Source organism: Hylobates moloch, unplaced genomic scaffold (assembly GCF_009828535.3).
Source record: "Hylobates moloch isolate HMO894 unplaced genomic scaffold, HMol_V3 SCAFFOLD_9, whole genome shotgun sequence".
NCBI classification, from domain to species: domain Eukaryota; kingdom Metazoa; phylum Chordata; class Mammalia; order Primates; family Hylobatidae; genus Hylobates; species Hylobates moloch.
In genome coordinates, this window is record NW_026652284.1 from 124,664,570 (window position 1) to 124,680,788 (window position 16,219).

General features: G+C 63.1%; 2 protein-coding genes and 1 long non-coding RNA gene across 10 annotated transcripts in view; 2 read left to right on the top strand and 1 right to left on the bottom strand.

Moving 5' to 3' along the window:
- Nucleotides 1–6,176, bottom strand: part of LOC131384193 (uncharacterized) — a 14,845-nt gene extending 8,669 nt beyond the window's left edge. Inside the window, exons 1-3 of one of the 2 annotated variants that reach the window (XR_009214805.1) lie at nucleotides 6,088–6,176; nucleotides 5,488–5,599; nucleotides 4,636–5,310 (exon numbers count right to left, since the gene is read on the bottom strand). This is a non-coding gene — a long non-coding RNA (uncharacterized LOC131384193). Of the gene's footprint in view, nucleotides 1–4,635; nucleotides 5,311–5,487; nucleotides 5,600–6,087 lie in introns of those variants that run through there. The other variant, XR_009214806.1, reaches the window with a different exon arrangement.
- PPP1R16A (protein phosphatase 1 regulatory subunit 16A) overlaps nucleotides 1–11,068 on the top strand; it is a 28,489-nt gene extending 17,421 nt beyond the window's left edge. For 4 of the 7 annotated variants that reach the window (XM_058443831.1, XM_058443834.1, XM_058443833.1 and 1 more), the window contains exons 3-10: nucleotides 5,301–6,334; nucleotides 7,692–7,762; nucleotides 7,839–7,984; nucleotides 9,045–9,561; nucleotides 9,635–9,710; nucleotides 9,791–9,920; nucleotides 10,078–10,243; nucleotides 10,468–11,068. In XM_058443831.1, coding sequence (XP_058299814.1) covers nucleotides 6,076–6,334; nucleotides 7,692–7,762; nucleotides 7,839–7,984; nucleotides 9,045–9,561; nucleotides 9,635–9,710; nucleotides 9,791–9,920; nucleotides 10,078–10,243; nucleotides 10,468–10,851 — 1,749 coding nt within the window. In that variant the 5' untranslated portion in view covers nucleotides 5,301–6,075 and the 3' untranslated portion in view covers nucleotides 10,852–11,068. Of the gene's footprint in view, nucleotides 1–4,494; nucleotides 4,629–5,300; nucleotides 6,335–7,691; nucleotides 7,763–7,838; nucleotides 7,985–9,044; nucleotides 9,562–9,634; nucleotides 9,711–9,790; nucleotides 9,921–10,077; nucleotides 10,244–10,467 lie in introns of those variants that run through there. The other 3 variants (XM_032760825.2, XM_058443832.1, XM_032760826.2) reach the window with 3 other exon arrangements.
- Nucleotides 11,069–12,974: 1,906 nt separating this feature from the next.
- On the top strand, nucleotides 12,975–15,970 carry GPT (glutamic--pyruvic transaminase). The gene is made up of 11 exons (XM_032760828.2): nucleotides 12,975–13,384; nucleotides 13,532–13,621; nucleotides 13,699–13,807; nucleotides 13,926–14,059; nucleotides 14,173–14,416; nucleotides 14,605–14,684; nucleotides 14,752–14,888; nucleotides 14,989–15,163; nucleotides 15,258–15,413; nucleotides 15,488–15,600; nucleotides 15,667–15,970. The coding sequence occupies exons 1-11, from the start codon at nucleotides 13,223–13,225 to the stop codon at nucleotides 15,755–15,757; spliced, it is 1,491 nt and encodes a 496-aa protein (XP_032616719.1). The 5' UTR covers nucleotides 12,975–13,222; the 3' UTR covers nucleotides 15,758–15,970.
- The last annotated feature ends 249 nt before the right edge of the window (nucleotides 15,971–16,219 follow it).

Sequence of the window (16,219 nt, forward strand, 5' to 3'; positions counted from 1 at the left end):
ACAGAATGGACACTGAGACCCACCTCACCTTGTTAACAGGTGTATATATATAGATGTTATTCTACAGAACGGACATTGAGATCCACCTCACCTTGTTAACAGGTGTATATGTATAGATGTTATTCTACAGAATGGACGTTGAGACCCACCTCACCTTGTTAACAGGTGTATATATATAGATGTTATTCTACAGAATGGACGTTGAGACCCACCTCACCTTGTTAACAGGTGTATATGTATAGATGTTATTCTACAGAATGGCTACACAGTTGTTTTTCCCAGAATGATGGGCATCTAGGTATTTTCCCATTTTTTGCTCTGTATCTCATAGATATCGCTACAAATAAAATCAAATCTGGTCGGTGTGGTGGCTCATACCTATAATCCCAGCACTTTGGTAGGCTGAGGCATAAGGATTGCTTAAGACCAGGAATTCCAGACACCAGCCTGGGCAACATAGGGAAACACTGTCTCTACAAAACAAATTAAAAAATTAGCTGGGTGCCAGCCGGGCACGCTGGCTCACGCCTGTGATCCCAGCACTTTGGGAGGCTAACGTGGGCGGATCACGAGGTCAGGAGATCGAGACCATCCTGGCTAACACGGTGAAACCCCATCTCTACTAAAAATACAAAAAATTAGCTGGATGTGGTGGCGGGCGCCTGTAGTCCCAGCTGCTTGGGAGGCTGAGGCAGGAGAATGGCATGAACCTGGGAGGCAGAGTTTGCAGTGAGCGGAGATTGCACCACTGCACTCCAGCCTGGGCGATGGAGTGAGACTGTTTAAAAAAAAAAAAAAAAATTAGCCAGGTGTGGTGGTGCCCACCTGTGGTCCCAGCTACGTGGGAGGCCAAGGTGGAAGGACTGCTTGACCTTGGGAGGTCGAGTCTGCAGCGAGCCGTGATTGCACCACTGCACCCCAGCCTGAGCCACAGAGTGAGACCTTCTCTCTTAAAAAAAAAATAAAAAATCAACAACAAAACAACCAAGTCTTTTAGTTATAAGTTATAGGAACCAACTCCACCAAGCCTAAGCATAACTGGGCTATTAAAGCCCCCAGAACCAGCCGGAGGGCAGGCAGTGTGGGGGTGCTGGGCCAGCCCCCAGAACCAGCTGTAGGGCAGGCGGTGTGGGGGCGCTGGGCAGGCGGTGTGGGGGCGCTGGGCCGGCCCGTCGCTGCCGGGGCTCCTGTGCTGACTGTCCAGATGCCGCCCACTACACTGTGGCACTTGGGCTTTCATCCTGTGATGTGCGGCCAGAGGGCAGGCAGGCTCACTTCTCTCTGCCTCCCCAGTGCCGTCAGTCCCTCTAGCTGACCTGCTCTGGGGGTTTTAGTAGGGCAGGGTCCTAGAAATGGGGCTGTCAAAAGGTGTACTTTTTTTTTTTTTTTGAGATGGAGTCTCTCTCTGTCACCCAGGCTGGGGTGTAGTGGTGCGATCTCAGCTCGGTGCAACCTCTGCCTCCTAGATTCAAGTGATTCTCCTGCCTCAGCCTCCCAAGTAGCTGGGACTACAGGTGCCCACCACCACACCCAGCCAGTTTTTTGTATTTTTAGTAGAAACGGGGTTTTACCTTGTTAGCAAGGATGGTCTCGATCTCCTGACCTTGTGATCTGCCCGCCTTGGCCTCCCAAAGTGCTGGGATTACAGGCATGAGCCACTGCGCCTAGGTGCACATTTTAAGTTTGGAGGTGCACCTTACTGAGGTGCACCGTACACACATCCCTGTGAAAGTGGGAGCCTACAGCAGGTCCCCGGCCTTCCGCCTCGCCTGTAGAAGCAAGTTCCCATCCTCTTTCTGCACCCTCCTCACCATTTCTCTGAGACTCTTCCTTCCCCTGCCCCTTTCCTGTCTTTTCTTTCTCTGAATGGCATGCGGCCTCCACCTGTCCCTTGTCTCTATCTCTGGGTGAATAGAGTGACACTGCCCCTCAGGCTCTGGGCTCTCATCGCACCATGGACACTGGGAGGTGGGCACTGTGGTGAAGTAGTGACCGGGGCAGCTCTGGGTTTAGGCGTGGCCTTGGTCTCCCCATGTGGAAGATGGGGTGATGCCTGAAGCAGTGATGGGAGTAGAGAGGGCGCTGAGGCTCTCGGGCCTGGAGCTGTCCTCATGGGGGCTCCTGGGAGCTTGGGCTGGGCCTCCCTTCCTGAAGCCACATGGCCCAGGGGTATGTAGGCTGTGAGGGGACGGTGGGTGGGGGTTGGGGACAGTGCCCAGTATCCTCCATGGGGCTCCTCCCACCTGGGTCCCACACTCACGTGCAGCTGGCCTGGGCTTTGAGAACTGGAATGAACCTACCGGGTTATCTGTTTAGAACTGGAATGAATCGACCCGGGAATCTGTTTGACATTCCAGGGAGGTTTGGGGGAAGGTTTGTGGAGCAGAGCGAGCCGCCCTGCCCAGCCCCTTAGCCTGGGTGTGTCCATTTGGTGGGACGACCAGCCGGCCACCAGGCCTTCATGGCTCAGCCAAGGGGCAAGTCTTCTAGGCTCTGGTGGGCTGTTCCTGGTCCGTCCTGTGGCTGGGAGGAGTAGACAAAGCTTCTACTAGAAGTTCTGCTAGGGCAGCCAAGATTCAGGTAGGAGGGAGGCAGCCTTTCCTCCTGGAGCCCTCAGCCCACTGCCGTGGGCCTTCGGCTGGCCCCTTCCTTCTGAGGCTGGTTCCTGGGCAGGGAGGTCAGAGGGGGACACTTAGGGCTCAGCCTGGGGGGAGGTGGGCACTGGGACACCCCCTGGCACCCACTCTTGGGGGGCCCTGGGCTCACTTTGGATACCTCGTTTTCTCTTAGAGGAGGCAGTTGGGCCCTTGAGCAGGACAGGAACCTGCCCAGAGTCCCATGGAGACATTGGGCAGCTTCCAGCTAGAAAGGTGGGCATGCTAGGGTGGGGGCCGAGTGCCCTGTGAGCCGTGCTGGGTGGAGTGGGGGAGGTAGAGCCTCCCCGCCCGTGGGCCTCCCTTTGCAGCTAAGGGGGCTGGGGGGTTCCCACTGTCCAGCTGCTGTTCTCTGATGAATTTTCACGGATGCGCCTCAGAATGAGAAACGAGACAGGCGTTCCGTTGGGAGTACGCTGACAAATGAGACAGGCGTCCCGTCCGGAGTGCGGCTACCGTGCTCAGGCTTTCTCCTCTGTAGGACATGGGCAACAGAACATCTTTTTTCCTTTTTAAAAATTTGTTTAAATTTTTTTCTCTTACATTATTTTAATTATTTTTTAATTACTATATTTTTATATTTTTATATAATTTTTAATTACAATATTTTAATTATTTTTTAATAATATAAATTGAGATGGGATCTCACTGTGTTGCCCAGGCTGGTCTCTAACTCCTGGGTTCAAGCGACCTGCCTGCTTTGGCCTCCCAAAGTGCTGGGATTACAGGTATGAGCCACTGTGCCCTGCCGATCTTTTTTTCTATAAAATTCTGGGGACAGTAGGTGGTATCTGTTAAATCTTTTTTTTTTTTGAGACGGGATCACCCTCTGTCTGCCAGGCTAGAGTGCAGGGTATCTTTCCTTCCCATGGCTGGAGAGAGACTGGGGCTGGCGCAAGGGTAGCCTGCATTGCTCTTGGCTTGTGATCTCTTTGGGTTGGGGTGGGGGTGAGTAGCTACTGCCCAGGTGGGTTCTCTGGCAGGTCCAGAGATGCCAATGACAGGGAAGTGAGGATCTCATCTTGCCAGCCCTGTCAGGAAGAGGGTGTGGGCTGTGAGCGGCTGGCAGGGAGGGAGGGCTCTGCCATGCCAGGTGTGGTCTGCCTCCTCTGTCCTCATGAATGGGGAGCTGGCAGCATGCCTGCAAGACTGGCTCTCCCGCGTCTCTGGTACCCATGCTGTGTCTCTAGAGGGCAAGGGGAGGACTTGGGAGCCTGGGCAGGGTGTCTGGCCAGTGTGTGCTTGCCGTGGCCTCTGCGGTCTACAGAGCTGGCCAGGCTTGGGAGCAGGCTGCTCGGAGGGAGAGTTACTGCCTGGAAAAGCTCTTTACCTGGCAGACAGAAAGCCAGGTCGGGGCCACTGGCCTTATTGGCCGTGTGCTCAGGAAGCCTCTGAGGCTGGGCCTGCAGAGGGGGACTATGTCTAGAGTAGGCTGAACCTGTAAAGTGGGGCTCCCAGATAAATTGGGGGCCCCTGAGCAGGAAGGACCTGACTGGCAGTTCCCTTTCTGAAAGAAGGGGGCATCCTATGAAACACCTGGTATAAGTCCAGCAGTGAAGAGACGGGTTAGGGTGTAGATGGCCATGAGGCCTGGCTGGGTGGAGAACGGGACTCCTGGCAGGCATCTTCTGCAGAGCACAGAGTGCCTTCTTTCTTTTCTTTCTTCCTTTCTTTCTCAGAGTCTCGCTCTGTCGCCCAGGCCGGGGTGCGGTGGCGTCATCTTGGCTCATTGCAAGCTCCGCCTCCCGGGTTCATGCCATTCTCCTGCCTCAGCCTCCCGAGTAGCTGGGACAACAGGCACCCGCCATCACGCCCAGCTAATTTTTTGTATTTTTAGCAGAGATGGGGTTTCACCGTGTTAGCCAGGATGGTCTCGATCTCCTGACCTCGTGATCCGCCCGCCTGGGCCTCCCAAAGTGCTGGGATTACAGGCTTGAGCCACCGCGCCCGGCCAAGCACGGAGTGCCTTCTGAGGTGAGGCCTGTGGCCAGCCCAGCAACCACACTTAGTGTGTCGGGCAGGACTAGGGCCATAGCGGGTACATAGGCAGGGTCGTGCCCCAGCCGAAGCTGTCTGCCTGCCTGTCTGTCCCCATAGGCCTCAAGCCAGGCACCAGGTGGGGACTTTTATTGCAGCCTAGGATGGCAGAGGCATTGTGGGAGCCCATCAAGGAAGAGGTCTAGAGACTGGGCAGTGAGAGGCTGGGGTGTCAGTCAGGACCAGTGGAGGCCCAGGAGGCGGCGCCTGCCCTTGGAAGGCAGTAGCCTGCAAAGCCCTCATAGCTGTTCCACAAGACCTCGCCCTGCCCAGCCTGAGGGCAGCGCCTGGCCCTGGAGGAGCAGCCTGGCAGGGAACGCCTTGCTGGGGCGGGCAGCCCTTTCTGGAAAGGGTGGGTGGGAGGAGCCTGACATGCCTTTCCTCCGCCCCTCTCTGAACCTGGGACAGAATGGGGGCAGAGTAGCTCCCTGTACCCCCAGGACTGTTGGCCTGCAGTGCTGCTCTCTGTGGACAGAGGGTGGGCCTCACACAGGGCAGGACCTGAGACAGCTGGAAACCTGGTCTCACCTGAGGCCCAGGGCAGGGACTCCCCGGGGCCACCCTACCTCAAGCCGGCCTTGATGTGCTTCCTCGTTCCCCATTTCTCAGGTGTGAGCAGCTGCCGGAAGGGGAGGTGCTCCTGAAGACACTGCGGCCGGCCCGCCTGTGCCCTTCGTGCCCTGGCTGCCTAGAGAGCCTCACCCCTGGGCCCTGGGGCCAGGACTCCAGGACTCTGACCACCCGCCCTCCCCCAGCCTCAGCGGCTGCACCTCCCCATTAGTACTTATGCACTGACCTCGGCACATAGCTGGGAGGGGTTGGGGGGCTGGGCCATGGCTGCTCCCAGGCCCCACCCAGGCTCCTGAGCCTAGAAGGTGAAAAGAGGACGCTCAGGATTCACAGGAAGCCTAGAAGGTGGAAAGAGGACTCTCAGGGGTTCACAGGGGCTCTCACTGCTGATTGGCCCTGCCCTCCCTTCCCCCTCAGCAAGGTGCCAGGAAGCTGGAACCTTGTTATCTGGGTAATTAGTTTCAGACCCTGGACTGAGGCCGGCCAGGTCTCGGGGCTGCCTCCCCTAGGTTGTGCACCCTGACCCCGAGAGGGAGGCGAGGCGTTGCTGGTCGACAGCTAGAGGCTGGCCTGGGGAGCAGGTTTGGGGTGCCCTCCCACACTGCCCTCCCTGCCCTGGCCCGTGCCCCCCAGGGCTGCCTGGGCCTGGTTATTGTGTGGGGCCTCCTGACCCAGCCAAGGGCACGGAGCTTTGGGAAGGGGATGCCCCCGAGGGTGCCAGTCCAGCCAGCTGCCCCACCCCTCAGGCCCAGCCTGGCCCCCAAGATCCCCATTCTGGTGCCCCAAGCAGCCCTGTGGGCAAGCAGCCGCCGCCATGGCCGAGCACCTGGAGCTGCTGGCAGAGATGCCTATGGTGGGCAGGATGAGCACGCAGGAGCGGCTGAAGCATGCCCAGAAGCGGCGCGCCCAGCAGGTGAAGATGTGGGCCCAGGCTGAGAAGGAGGCCCAGGGCAAGAAGGGTCCTGGGGAGCGTCTCCGGAAGGAGGCAGCCAGCCAAGGGCCTCTGAAGCAGGTCCTCTTCCCTCCCAGTGTTGTCCTTCTGGAGGCCGCTGCCCGAAATGACCTGGAAGAAGGTGAGTGTGGCTGAGCCCAGAGCAGCTCCCAGCAGACGGCTCCCCCCCGCTACCTGGGTGCCATCTCATGCCAAGGCTGGGGGCTGGGCCTGTCCACAGCTCCTGGGCTCCAGTCCCCAGATCTTGCCTGGTCTCTTCAGGCTGGGTGGCCCAGGGTCCCCCCATCAGGCAAGCCCCAAGCAGTGGGCAGCCCTGAGGTGAGCCCGTGAGGGACAGCCGTCCTTCAGGCGGGGGCTGCACGCAGAGGGCTCCTGCTGAGGTGAGCCGAGGCCATGAGTGGACCCCCAGGAGCCTGCAGAAACACCTAGTGCGGGGCCCCATGGGAGCAGAGGTGGCCGGGAGTCACCTAGTGCGGGGCCACACGGGAGCAGGGGTGGCTGGGAGTCATCGCTGCTTCTTGCTAGGCTGCTCAGAAGAACCCTGGTCTCCACCTCCGTGAAATAGGGTGGGACCGCCCACCTCTGCGGGCGAGAGAGCCAGGCCCCGGGTAGGCGCAGAGCCTACGCAGGTGGACCCCCTCTCGATGCCTGCCGTAGGCTCTGCTTTTGACTCTGTTCTCCTCACCTGTGCCCCACACTTGGAGCCCCAGCTGTGTGGGTTCCACTTCTGGTGCTCTGGGGTCTGGGGGGAAGAGGCACTGTGGTGGCCCTTGAGACTCCTTCCCGCCTCCCTCCAGAGCAGAGAGTAAAGAGGAGCCGGCAGCGTCTGGCCTGCATCTTCCCATGTGGACAGGAGCCCTCCTGGGAGGCCTGGAGGCAGAGGGAAGAGGCGGAGGGTGCCGTGGTCCATAGGGAGCGGTGGGAAGGCGGCAGCCCTCCTGCTGCACCCCAGGCACCATCAGGGAGAACCCTGGTGACCTGGGCGAGAGCTGGGCCCGAGTTGGGATCTTTGATGGGGAGGGGAGTGAGAGCAGGGATGTGCTCTGTGGTGGGGAGCCTCAGGTCGGGTCCCAGAGGACCCAGGGGAGCTCATGAACACAGGGCTGGCCGGTTGTCAGAGAAGAGCCGAAGGAGCTGCGGTAGCCTCCGGGCAGTGAGCCCTTCCGAGGCTGGAGGGAGGTGTGGGATTGTGGGAGTGCTGCTCTCACACGGGAGCACGGCCTGTTCTCGGGGTCGGAGAGCTGGAGCACCACCATGAAGGGCCTGCAGGTGGGTAGAGGCAGAGGGTTTCTGGGAGTGTGACCGGCCTGGGCCAGAAAGATGCCTGGTGCTTCTGCCCCCACCCCCGGGCTCTGGTGTGCCTCCTGCCATTGGCACCACTGTCTTCCTTGTCCTTCCCTGGGTCCTGGGCCGAGGCACAGCTGGACAGGAGCTGACCAGGCACAGGACCCTGTCCTCACCTCGTCACCTTTTTGCAGTCCGCCAGTTCCTTGGGAGTGGGGTCAGCCCTGACTTGGCCAACGAGGATGGCCTGACGGCCCTGCACCAGGTCAGCCCGCACTGGGTGTGGGGGGGGGTGGGGGCTGGCCCCCGTGCTCTGGCCGCTCACGTGGCACGGTTTGCAGTGCTGCATCGATGATTTCCGAGAGATGGTGCAGCAGCTCCTGGAGGCTGGGGCCAACATCAATGCCTGTGACAGTGAGTGCTGGACGCCTCTGCATGCTGCGGCCACCTGTGGCCACCTGCACCTGGTGGAGCTGCTCATCGCCAGGTGGGCCTGCTGGGCGTCCGTGGCAGGGAGAGGCTTCCTCTCGGCCGCTCAGGAGGCTTCTCTTGGGCAGTATCTGTGGCTCTCGGCCTCCTGTGTTTCCGCCTTCGCCTTTGCTGACCCTGCCTGTGTCCTGGCATGGAGAGCAGGGCCTGGGGCCCCAGGGGAATGGGCATGTGCCCAGGGCAGCGCGGTCTCTGCCTCTCCAGCATGCGTCCTCCTGCCGAGAGGGCAGGCCTCGGGCCCCCCAGGGTGTGCACAGAGAAATGTCTTGGTCAGTGAGGAGGGCAGAACTGGTAAAGAGGGAAGGGGAGTGAGGAGGCCAGGTGGCTTGGGAGGAGAGAGTACCTGAGCACAGGTAGGGCCTTTATCTTTGACACAGAGGGACGTAGAACAGGGGAACCTCTGAGCAGGGAGGGTGGTGGCCTCACCAGGGTCCATGAGCCTCCTCCCTTCCTTCCCCTTCGCTCCAGGCATCTGTAGTGGGAGAGAGGTCAGGGCTACGGTCATTCTCGAGTGCCCCTGTGAGGCCGGGTGGGGTGTGAATGGCGGTCCTGTCACACACAGGCGCTGCAGGGCGGGCGGGGATGTCGGGTGTCCACAGGTAGGCCTGCTTCTCCCCTGCACATGGGTACCCCCTTCTGTGTCCTGGGCTCCCCTTCTCCTTCCCCCGGGGCCATGCTCCCCACAGCTCTGCAGCCCCTCAGCGTGGCTGCCTGGTCCTGTGTCCCCACCACCCTGTGCTCCCTGGGGTCCCCAGGGTCCCTGCTCCCCCAGCAGGCAGGCCCATCTAGTGCATGTTTATGGGGGTACCACGGCCCCTGGAGGTGCCAGGAACCTGGAGCCCTGGATGGACAGAGACTGCAGGAGGCCTGTCTGGCTTAACGACAGGATCTAGGACAGCCGATGGGCCCCAAGGCCGCCTCTCCCAGCAGCAGGTGGACAGGGTGCCTCCTGAGGGGCAGCCCTGGGCTGAGGGGCCCTGGGGGGTACTTCTCCAAGTGAGGAGCCTGGCAAGCGGGGAAGGGCCCTGTGCCCAGCACCGCGTCCGTCTTCCCTGCAGTGGCGCCAATCTCCTGGCGGTCAACACCGACGGGAACATGCCCTATGACCTGTGTGATGATGAGCAGACGCTGGACTGCCTGGAGACTGCCATGGCCGACCGTGGTAGGTGCGGCGGTGCGGCTGTGGGAGGGCTGCCGGTCGCGCTCCCTCTGAGCCTGCCGCCTCGCAGGCATCACCCAGGACAGCATCGAGGCCGCCCGGGCCGTGCCAGAACTGCACATGCTGGACGACATCCGGAGCCGGCTGCAGGCCGGGGCAGACCTCCATGCCCCCCTGGACCACGGGGCCACGCTGGTGAGGGCTGGGCTGTGAGGGGCATACGGGGCTGGGGGCCTTGCTACTTGGAGGTGGGGGATGGGGCCGAATTCAGGCCGGGCGCTTGCCTGCAGCTGCACATCGCAGCCGCCAACGGGTTCAGTGAGGCGGCTGCCCTGCTGCTTGAACACCGAGCCAGCCTGAGCGCTAAGGACCAAGATGGCTGGGAGCCGCTGCACGCCGCGGCCTACTGGGGCCAGGTGAGTGCAGGCGGGAGCAGGTGGGAGGGGGCTTCCAGCGCATCACTCTGCAGCTCCGGCCTGCCGCCCACAGGTGCCCCTGGTGGAGCTGCTCGTGGCACACGGGGCCGATCTGAACGCAAAGTCCGTGATGGACGAGACGCCCCTTGGTGAGCTTGCGGGGCCCACCTCCACCTGGGGGAGAGGACAGGCGGGGAGGGCGCCCCTGACGCCTGCGCCCACTTCTCAGATGTGTGCGGGGACGAGGAGGTGCGGGCCAAGCTGCTGGAGCTGAAGCACAAGCACGACGCCCTCCTGCGCGCCCAGGGCCGCCAGCGCTCCTTGCTGCGCCGCCGCACCTCCAGCGCCGGCAGCCGCGGGTGAGCGCCGCCCCCAGCAGGCCCCGCCCCGGGCTTGGCCCCGCGGACGTCAGCCCCGGGCGGAGTGCCAACTGAACTGGGGGCAGAGTCCGAGGGGGCGGGCGGGATCCTCCCGGCACTCCCCTTCCCCTCACTCCCTCTCCTCTCTCCTCCCCAGGAAGGTGGTGAGGCGGGTGAGCCTAACCCAGCGCACCGACCTGTACCGCAAGCAGCACGCCCAGGAGGCCATCGTGTGGCAACAGCCACCGCCCACCAGCCCGGAGCCGCCCGAGGACAACGATGACCGCCAGACAGGCGCAGAGCTCAGGCCGCCGCCCCGGGAGGTGAGCGCCCCGTCCCTGCTCCGCCCAGCGCAGGAGTGGGCCTGACTCTGCCCTGGTTCTCTCTCCGCTTGGACCCTCTACTGCCTGTGTTAGGGATGGTGCCCTGCAGAGGCCAGCTGCTGCCCCATCTCTCCTGTCTGTCCCTTCATGACCATACAGCCTAAGCCCAAGGCAGGGGAGGGGGAGGAGCCTCCTGATGGCTCTGGGACCTTCACTGCCCGCAGGAGGACAGCCCCGAAGTGGTCAGGCCGCACAATGGCCGAGTAGGGGGCTCCCCAGCACGGCATCTGTACTCCAAGCGACTAGACCGGAGCGTCTCCTACCAGCTGAGCCCCCTGGACAGCACCGCCCCCCACACCCTGGTCCACGACAAGGCCCACCACACCCTGGCTGACCTGAAGCGCCAGCGAGCTGCTGCCAAGCTGCAGCGACCCCCACCTGAAGGGCCCGAGAGCCCTGAGACAGCTGAGCCTGGCCTGCCTGGTGACACGGTGACCCCCCAGCCTGACTGTGGCTTCAGGGCAGGTGGGGACCCACCCCTGCTCAAGCTCACAGCCCCGGCGGTGGAGGCTCCTGTGGAGAGGAGGCCGTGCTGCCTGCTCATGTGAGGCTGTTGCTCAGCATGCAGGGGCCTGTCCCGGGCACAGCCCGAGGCTGCCTCCCCACGGTTCGTGCCCTGGTGCTGCAGGTGCAGCACAGAAACCCCGGCTTCTACTGTGCAGGACACTGGCCCCTCTCAGGGCATAAGACATGCCTGGAGGGATGTCTGGCTACAAAGACTATTTTTATCCTGCAACTCTTGATAAAGGGCTGTTTTGCCATGGAGTCTCGTTGTGTGTTGTGTGTCTCAGCTGGGTCGCTGTCCCACGGTGGGGAGTGGGTTGTGCTGTTTGGCTAGGGTGCCATCCATGCCTGTGAGCACGCCTTTAGGTGCGCGCTGGGGCATGTGGCAGCCCTGGCTGTGTGGGAGTGAGGCCCACAGCCACTGGGCTGGAAGCCTGGGCCTCACCCACTCCCTCCTGTGCTCAACCTCCTGGAGCCTCCTCCGTAACCCTTTGCTTTCCTGAGAGGAGCCAGGTGCTTTGAAGGAGCCGCCATGGGGGCCAGGGCCTAGGGTGTCTGTGCTGAGGGGCGGAGGGTGGGGGTCCCAGGGACCATGGCCTGGAAAGGGAGGTGGTGTTTTCCACAAGACTCTTGTGTCAGAGCCAGAGCGGCAAAGCAAGCACAAGGCTGTGTCAGAAGCTCCCTGGGGGGTTGTGAGTCCCCAGTTCCTGGCATGCAGCCTTAATCCTGGGGCCTGGCTGCCAGCTTCCGCCTGGGCTGGCATAGGGGACACACAGTTGGCCACTCTGGCTCTGAGCTGGCTGGGCACAATGTGTCAGGGTGAGGGGGCCCCTTAGGGGCCTCAAGCAGGAGGGCTGAGGGCACCGCCGGTTCGTCTGTTCATGGTGGGTGGCTTTGTGTGGCCACCAGTGCTGGGTGGCGTGGGTTTGGGCTGTTCTTCCTCCTGGCTCAGCATAGGCCTGTCAGCCCAGTGTCCTTTGGGCCTGCCCTTCTCCTAGCATCCCTGGTTGGAAGGGTGTCCTCACAGGGCTGTGGGTGGGCAAGGGCTGGCTGCTGGTTAAATTTAGTGTGGGGGTGGGGCAGCTGCCCAAGGTCCACCTGCCACCAGGGCTGTCACTTGGGCTCCCCTGCCAGGGGGCGGGCAGGGGCTGGCTCTGCCTGGAGCCAGGCCCATGTTAACCTGTGCCCCGGCCTGGGGGCCAGAGGGGCAGGCCTGCGAACTGGGAGGCTGTTGTGGCAGCAGAGCAGAGAAGTGCAAGGTGAGAGGCCTGGGGGCCGGCTGTCCAGGGCTCCTGATGGCTTTTCTCCCAGCCAGCAGGATCAAGGAGCCAAGGTCCGCCTTGGGCCTGACTGGTTGCCCACGGCCCTGCTCAGAGGGCCAGCTCCCTGACCCCTGTGTTTCAGGTTTCATTGCCGGACGCTGGGGTGGGCCAGCGTTGAGCCTGGCCTTTCAGCTCAGCAGGCCTGTGGAGGTGGGGCTCTGACAGCCTATCCCGGCTTGTTTCCTACTCTCCTCCAATCGGGAACAAGAGGGCTGGAGACTTCAGGTCACCCCTAGCCTGGGGTGTGTCCCAAGGGCAACCCCCAGCTGGTGCCTGGTGAAAGGGCATGACAGCAGCCACGGTGTGAGCTGTCCCAGGGTCCAGGGCTGGACTGCCTGGCTCCAGCCCCCTCCCCCAGCCCCTCGCAGTGCTCATCAGGGACCAAGGTCCAGCTACAGAGCTCTTGCAGCCTCTGGGCCATAGCTGCCAGCCCCGGAGGGGCCAGATGGAACCCAGAGCCTGAGCACCCCTCCCCTCTCCCCAGCACCCCCTGGATTCCTGAGGCCTGGCTCAGTTACTAGGAGACAGGTCTGCTGGCCCAAGCAAAGATGCGGGTGCCATGAGGGCCAGGCCTCGGCCAAGCCCTGCTGGGGTAAATCCCAGCAGCCCAGACTCCAGTCTTGCCTCGGGGGTCCCTCCTTTCCAGCTCTGCCAGCCCCTCAGGGCTGCTGAGCACCCCAGGCGCTCAGCCCTCTCCCCTCCCCCCATGTCGAGTTCCTCAGAGCTGTCCGGACTGACGTCTGTACCTACCCCCCATGTGGGTCTCCTGCTCTCCCTTCGTGGGGACACGGGGCAGGCACTGGGCCTTGCCCCAAGCCCCGCCTGCCACCTCACCCACTGCCTCTGCCTCCCTGGGGCAGAGCTGTTCCCAGACGGGTGGGGCGGGGCCCAACTGTCCCCAGCTCCTTCAGCCCTTTCTGTCCCTCCCAGTGAGGCCAGCTGCGGTGAAGAGGGTGCCCTCTTGCCTGGAGTTCTCTCTGCTACGGCTGCCCCCTCCCAGCCCTGGCCCACTAAGCCAGACCCAGCTGTCCCCATTCCCACTTCTGGTCCTGCCACCTCCTGAGCCACCTTCCTGCCTGGTCTGGGTAGAGTCATGGCCTCGAGCACAGGTGACCGGAGCCAGGCGGTGAGGAACGGACTGAGGGCGAAGGTGCTGACGCTGGACAGCATGAACCCGCGTGTGCAGAGGGTGGAGTATGCGGTGCGTGGCCCCATAGTGCAGCGAGCCTTGGAGCTGGAGCAGGAGCTGCGCCAGGTATGGCCCAGGGCCCCTCGCTGCCCTCCAGGTCACACTGGGGTGGGGTGGCCGAGTCGGCCCCAGCCCCACTGGCACACGGGACAAGGGCTGAGGGGTTAGGTAGGGCACACTCTCCCTGCCTGCTCCCCTCCCCTCCCCTCCCAGGGTGTGAAGAAGCCTTTCACTGAGGTCATCCGTGCCAACATCGGGGACGCACAGGCTATGGGGCAGAGGCCCATCACCTTCCTGCGCCAGGTGAGGCTCCTGCACTGCCCGCCGCACCCCCTCACCCCCAGCCCATGTGCCCTGGCCTCACCACTCCGTCTTCCCAGGTCTTGGCCCTCTGTGTTAACCCTGATCTTCTGAGCAGCCCCAACTTCCCTGACGATGCCAAGAAAAGGGCAGAGCGCATCCTGCAGGCGTGTGGGGGCCACAGTCTGGGTGAGAGCCAGGGCCAGGAGGAAGCAGAGGGCCGCCCTGCCACTGGAGGAGGGAAGTCCCTTGGGAGGGCTGAGGAGAACTTCACCTGTACCTCCCATCCTGTCCTGCCTGAGTCCAGGGGCCTACAGCGTCAGCTCCGGCATCCAGCTGATCCGGGAGGACGTGGCGCGGTACATTGAGAGGCGTGACGGAGGCATCCCTGCGGACCCCAACAACGTCTTCCTGTCCACAGGGGCCAGCGATGCCATCGTGGTAGGCTGGGCATGGGCAGCAAGACATTCCTGACACTGCAGAGGGGGCGCTCAGGGTGGGGGACAGGTGCAGCCCAGGCCCCGCCAACCCTGTCTTCCCCTTCCTTCCCGCAGACGGTGCTGAAGCTGCTGGTGGCCGGCGAGGGCCACACGCGCACGGGTGTGCTCATCCCCATCCCCCAGTACCCACTCTACTCGGCCACGCTGGCAGAGCTGGGCGCAGTGCAGGTGGATTACTATCTGGACGAGGAGCGCGCCTGGGCGCTGGACGTGGCCGAGCTTCACCGTGCGCTGTGCCAGGCGCGTGACCACTGCCGCCCTCGTGCGCTCTGTGTCATCAACCCCGGCAACCCCACTGGTGCGTTCCCCGCCGCCCCGCCCCACTCCTCCCGCGCCCACGGTGCGTTCCCCGCCGCCCCGCCCCACTCCTCCCGCACCCACCTGCGCCCTGGCCCGGGCAGTGCCGGGTCCGCTGCCCCCGGCTGCCCAGCGGAGGGCAGTGTGCCCCCTTGGCTCACCCAACCCTGCTGCCTCCCCGCACCCCAGGGCAGGTGCAGACCCGCGAGTGCATCGAGGCTGTGATCCGCTTCGCCTTCGAAGAGCGGCTCTTTCTGCTGGCGGACGAGGTGCGCGGCGCGAGGGAGCGGGAAGCCGGGCAACAGTCCGCCCCCGTGACGCCTTGCGCCCTTCCAGGTGTACCAGGACAACGTGTACGCCGCGGGCTCGCAGTTCCACTCATTCAAGAAGGTGCTCATGGAGATGGGGCCGCCCTACGCCGGGCAGCAGGAGCTTGCCTCCTTCCACTCCACCTCCAAGGGCTACATGGGCGAGTGCGTGCGTGCGAGGCGGGTGGGGGCTCGCGGGCCACGGCCTGGCCCTCCTCGCCCGATGGGCCACCCCCCGCTCCGCACCTGACCTGGCCGTGCGCAGGTGCGGGTTCCGCGGCGGCTACGTGGAGGTGGTGAACATGGACGCCGCAGTGCAGCAGCAGATGCTGAAGCTGATGAGTGTGCGGCTGTGCCCGCCGGTGCCAGGCCAGGCCCTGCTGGACCTGGTGGTCAGCCCGCCCGCACCCACCGACCCCTCCTTCGCGCAGTTCCAGGCTGTGAGTTGGGGGCAGGAGGGGGTCCAGGTGACCTAATCAGGGGTGGGGGATGCCGAGTGCCGTGCCCTGATGGGCCCTCCCTCCACGGCCACAGGAGAAGCAGGCAGTGCTGGCAGAGCTGGCGGCCAAGGCCAAGCTCACCGAGCAGGTCTTCAATGAGGTTCCTGGCATCAGCTGCAACCCAGTGCAGGGCGCCATGTACTCCTTCCCACGCGTGCAGCTGCCCCCGCGGGCGGTGGAGCGTGCTCAGGTCAGCTGGGGGCGGGGCCTGCGGGGTGGGCAGTGGGAGCCGGGCATCCCTCTCTGACGGCTCTCCGTCCACAGGAGCTGGGCCTGGCCCCCGATATGTTCTTCTGCCTGCGCCTCCTGGAGGAGACTGGCATCTGCGTGGTGCCAGGGAGCGGCTTTGGGCAGCGGGAAGGCACCTACCACTTCCGGTGAGTCCCGGCCCTCACTGCCTGTGTGGCCACCCTGGCCCTTCACTCACTGTTAACTCCTTTCAGGATGACCATTCTGCCCCCCTTGGAGAAACTGCGGCTGCTGCTGGAGAAGCTGAGCAGGTTCCATGCCAAGTTCACCCTCGAGTACTCCTGAGAACCCCAGCTGGGGCCAGGCTGGGTCGCCCTGGACTGTGTGCTCAGGGGCCCTGGGGGGCTCTGGAGCCCACTGTACTTGCTTTTGCTGCCTGGCGGGGGGGGGGTGGGGCTGGGCCCCTGCCTCTCTGCAGGTCCCTAATAAAGCTGTGTGGCAGTCTGACTCCAGGGAGGAAGCGTTGGCAGCTGTGTGGCCCGCTCCCACCTGCCTACCCTTCTTGCAGGCCTGAGTCCCTTCAGAGAAGGGACCTTCCACGGCCACCACCCACCTCTTCCTCCTGAAGACCCGGCGCCCACCATGGGCTGGGTCTTCCCCCGGCCTCTGGTTGTGGGGCAGAGCCCGTCAGGGTCACCCAGAAATGGGTTGAGAGAGTCCAAAGTGTGAGGAAAACACAGGCCCCGCACCCCTTTGTGGAAGCCCGCAGAGCTGTTGGGGTGGGGATGGGGCTTGACAAAGAATCTA